The sequence below is a fragment of the Coenobita brevimanus genome, chromosome 33 (genome assembly GCF_032717465.1).
Source record: "Coenobita brevimanus isolate Jiangsu-jjx chromosome 33, ASM3271746v2, whole genome shotgun sequence".
Classification (NCBI taxonomy): Eukaryota; Metazoa; Arthropoda; class Malacostraca; order Decapoda; family Coenobitidae; genus Coenobita; species Coenobita brevimanus.
The window spans coordinates 44,144,370-44,149,369 of NC_136986.1; the positions used below are offsets into that span (position 1 = coordinate 44,144,370).

The 5,000-nt window shown below is 47.7% G+C and overlaps 1 protein-coding gene across 1 annotated transcript in view; it reads right to left on the minus strand.

Moving 5' to 3' along the window:
- LOC145395893 (uncharacterized) overlaps positions 1-5,000 on the minus strand; it is a 144,672-nt gene that overhangs the window by 46,864 nt on the left and 92,808 nt on the right. Inside the window, exons 3-4 of the mRNA XM_080269416.1 lie at positions 1,955-2,125; positions 1-24 (exon numbers count right to left, since the gene is read on the minus strand). The exon at positions 1-24 is cut by the window's left edge and continues 121 nt beyond it. Of these exons, the coding sequence (XP_080125542.1) occupies positions 1-24; positions 1,955-2,125 (195 nt within the window). The remainder of the gene's footprint in view (positions 25-1,954; positions 2,126-5,000) is intronic.

Genomic DNA, 5,000 nt, shown 5'->3' on the forward strand with positions numbered 1-5,000 from the left:
CTTGAACCTTGTACGGAGATTCGTCTGTAGGGGTAGATAAGAGGTAAGGTAGCGTAGGGCCCTTAACACCTTCTCCTCGGTGATTTATTTTGCGATATGGATGGTTGGGATTGCGTTTTATCTCAAGAGTGTGTGAGTCACGGAGGGTGATAAGAGAGAGGTGTGTTGTAGAGTGTGTGTTGATGGAAGAATTCTATTTATCTGTCTATCTACCTATCTGTTTATCTATATTCATCCATCTGTGAGTCTATCTGTCTATCTATCTATTCATCCATCTATCTGTCTATCTATCTTTCTATCTACCTATCTATCTATTTATCTATCTATATACCTACCTACTTACCTATCTAACTACCAATCTATCCATCCATCAGTAAGTCTATCTATCCATCGATCTATCTATCTTTCCATTTATCTACCTACCTACCTTATGAGTCAATCTGTCTGTCTATCTATCTGTCTATCTATCTATTTCTCTCTCTCTCTATCTTTCTATAATAAACACACAAATATCACACCTTTCTCCAACCATACCATCCCACCTCCCCACACCATTACTCACTCATTTATGTCCCTTCCTTAATTACCTTCATTATCCTAATCACCTGCCAGCTAATTAGTGACCACCTGACGCAGCCTAACCACCCTGACCTCATCCCAAGACCAGCGGGAGAATAAATCAAAAAAAGAAAGGAGATAAGAAAAAAATATCGTGGTCTTTAATGCTGTGTTCTGATGTGGAGAGAAGATGGAGGGATGGAGGAAAGAGATGGAGGGATGGAGGAAAGAGATGGAGGGATGGAGGAAAGAGAGGGAGGGGGGGAAGGAGGGAGAGAATGGAGGAGGGAGAGGGAAGGAAAGAATGAGTGGAGGGAGAAGGATGTAAGGAGAGGAAAAGAAGGGATGGAGAAAAGGGAAGAAGGAAGGAAGGAAGGAAGGAAGGAAGGAAGGAAGGAATGAAGGAAGGAAGGATGGAAGGAAGGATGGAAGGAAGGAAGGAAGGATGGAAGGAAAAGGAATATGTAGGGGAGAATATTCCATCCTCATATATCTTCCCTTCCTTTCCCTTCCCTTCCCTTCCCTTCCCCTCCCCTCCCCTCCCCTCTCTTCCTCTTCCCCTCTCGCTCTCTTCCACTTCAATTATCTTTACCGGCTGGGCTCAAAGATGGAGGAAGGGAGGGAGGGAGGGAAGGAAGAGATAGAGGGAGGGAGGAGGGAGGGAAGAGATAGAGAGAGGGAGGGAGGGAGGGAAAGGAAAGAGGGAAAAAAAGATAACTGAATGAATGGAAGGAAGGAAGGAAGGAAGGAAGGACGGAAGGAAGGATGGAAAGAAGGAAGGAAGGAAGGAAGGAAGGAAGGTAGACAGACGAAGGAGCAGTTGTAAGGGGAAAAAGGAAGGAAAAAAGAAATGAAGGAAGGATGAAAGTAGATAGATGGATGGATAGATAGATAGACAGATAGATAGACAGATAGAGAGAGAGAGAGAGAGAGAGAGAGAGAGAGAGAGAGAGAGAGAGTAATGGATGCCAGGATACAGAAGGAAGGTAGAGAGGATATGAGGAGGAGGAGGAGGAGGAGGAGGAGGGAGGCAAACTGGTAGAAAAATGGGAATGGAAGATGGAGGGAAGACGTATATCTATCTATCTATCTATCTATCTATCCATCTATCTATCTATCTATCCATATATCTCCACTTACTTCTATTCTCCACGAAGCTACAAGGGTGATCAAAGATAAACTCCCTGAAGATGTTACACTTCCTCCATCTATCTACGTATCTATCTATCCATCTATCTATCTATCTATCTATCTCCACTTACTTCTATTCTCCACGAAGCTACAAGGGTGATCAAAGATAAACTCCCTGAAGATGTTACACACCCTCCATCTATCTACGTATCTATCTATCCATCTATCTATCTATCTATCCATCTATCCATCTATCTCCACTTACTTCTATTCTCCACGAAGCTGCAAGGGTGATCAAAGATAAACTCCCTGAAGATGTTACACTCCCTGTCCAGGTGAGGTTCCCGACACAGGCAGGTCGGCTGGAAGTAAGGAAACCCCTGGACCGTCCTGAGAGCCGCCAGACACTTGTTCACCGTCACTGTTGAACACGCCACTGTAGAGGGAAACGTAGGCTGGGTTTAGACCGCTGATGAAAAAACAAATGCGCGGTGGTGGTTTGAGGTGAGGTTGGGGGGTGTGGGATGTGTGTGGGGGTGTGTGGTGGGGATTGTGGTGTGGTGTGTGTGTGTGTGTGTGTGTGTGTGTGTGTGTGTGTGTGTGTGTGTGTGTGTAAATAAATACATATAAATATAAACGATACGAAGAAAGAGAGAGAGAGAGAGAGAGAGAGAGAGAGAGAGAGAGAGAGAGAGAGAGAAGGGAGAGAGAGAGAGAGAAGAGAGAGAGAGAGAGAGAGAGAGAGAGAGAAATAGTTCCTTCATCACTCTTCTCATTAAGCTCAATTTAACACACAGACAGACAGATAGATAGACAGATAGATAGATAGATAGATAGATAAATCGATAGACACTCTTAATTACACCTCATTAATGCTATAATTACCCCTTGGGACGCACGTAAAAGCTGACCATTATAATTAAAGGGAAAAAAATACTCAGCCGCTTCACCTCATTAACCTTCACTATTTTCGGCGTGTGTGTGTGTGTGTGTGTGTGTGTGTGTGTGTGTGTGTGTGTGTGTGTGTGTGTGTGTGTGTGTGTGTGTGTGTGTGAGGGGTCAGAGGTCAGCATCACAGGCTCTGGTCAAAGTTGAAAGGCTTTTATCCGATTTACACCAAAATTGATGGAAGGGTTGAGGGTAATGCAAGAACACACACACAGACAAATGGATAGATAAATAGATAGATAGATAGATATACTTTGTACACAATAAACAGAGGTTAATGTGAGAAAGGGAGAGGGAAGTACAGCTCATCACAATCTTCACCACACCTCACCACACCTCACCACACCTCACCACACTTCACCACACCTCACCACACCCTCACCACACCTAACCACACCTTACAATTAAGTTCACCACACCTCACCACACCACCACACCTCACCACATTCTCATCACCATATCTTCACCACATCCTCATCACATCCCTACCAAACCATCCTCACAACCACACCACTCCTTCACCACAGTCACCACACCATCGCCATTCCTCATCACCCTCCCAGCGTCTTCACCACACCCTCATCACATCCCAACCACAGTTTCACCACAATTTCTTGCCATTTTTCACCACAATAAATGCTTCCTGTATCTTACCCTGTTCTCTCTCTCTCTCTCTCTCTCTCTCTCTCTCTCTCTCTCTCTCTCTCTCTCTCTTTCTCTCTCTCTCTCCTTTGACAGGTCGATAACACCAGGTAGTCGGAAGAGGCACCGGTTCTGCCTCACCCATCCTGCCTCACCCATCCTGCCTCACCCATCCTGCCTCACCCATCCTGCCTCATCCGTCCTGCCTCACCCACACTCCTCACCCATCCTGCCTCACCCTGCCTCACCTACCCTGCCTCACCCATCCTGCCTCACCCATCCTGCCTCACCCATCCTGCCTCACCCACCCTGCCTCACCCACCCTGCCTCACCCATCCTGCCTCACCCATCCTGCCTTACCCATCCTGCCTCACCCATCCTGCCTCACCCTGCCTCACCTATCCTGCTTCACCTACCCTGCCTCACCCATCCTGCCTCACCCTGCCTCACCTATCCTGCCTCACCTACCCTGCCTCATCCGTCCTGCCTCACCCATCCTGCCTCACCCACCCTGCCTCACCCATCCTGCCTCACCTATCCTGCCTCACCCACCCTGCCTCACCCACACTCCTCACCCATCCTGTCTCACACACCCTGCCTCACTAACCCTGCCTCACCAATCTTGCCTCACCCACTCTACCTTCTTCACCCTATCATTCTCTGCCTGCCTAACCCTGCCTAACCCTGCCTCACCCTTATCACACTAATCCTTCATCGCATTCCTAACTTATTCTAACTAATCCATACCTTAAAATGTCTTTCTCTCTCTCTCTCTCTCTCTCTCTCTCTCTCTCTCTCTCCATACCTATACCCCTCCTCCCCCCTTTCCCTCCCCTCCTTCATATTTTTCCTCCAGTTTTTCTCCCTCCCTCCCTCCCTAGTGATTGTCTCCCCTCTTGTTTTTCACACTCAATTCTTCCTCTTCTGTTGCGCTTCCCCCCCCCTCTCTCTCTCTCTCTCTCTCTCTCTCTCTCCCTCTCTCTCGCCTTTATCTTCCCTTCTTTTCTACCTTAATCTCCAGTTCTTTCTCTCCTCCTCCGCCCCCTCTCTCTCTCTCTCTCTCTCTCTCTCACCTGGTCCAGTCATTAAAAGGTGAGCCAGGTGTTCAGTGCTTCGGGCAGGTGTGTGTGTGGGGGAGGGAGGGTCTATCTATGTGTGTGTGTGTGAGGGGGGAGGGAGGGTCTATCATGTGTGTGTGTGTGTGTGTGTGTGTGTGAGGGGGGAGGGTCTATCTGCATGGATGTGTGTGTGTGTGTGTGTGTGTGTGTGTGTGTGTGTGTGTGTGTGTGTGTGTGTGTGTGTCTGTGTGAGGGGGGAGGGTCTATCTGCATGGATGTGTGTGTGTGTGTGTGTGTGTGTGTGTGTGTGTGTGTGTGTGTGTGTGTGTGAGGGGGGACGGTCTATCTGCATGGATGTGTGTGTGTGTGTGTGTGTGTGTGTGTGTGTGTGTGTGTGTGTGTGTGTGTGTGTGTGTGTGTGAGGGGTGAGTGTCTATCTGCATGGATGTGTGTGTGTGTGTGTGTGTGTGTGTGTGTGTGTGTGTGAGGGGGGAGGGTCTATCTGCATGGATGTGTGTGTGTGTGTGTGTGTGTGTGTGTGTGTGTGTGTGTGTGTGTGTGTGTGTGTGTGTGTGTGTGTGTTTTCAGAGTTCTAAAATCAAATTCTTTTTCTCATAAACGTGAACATAATCGTATCGCACAAAATTAAAATGTGTCTCTGGC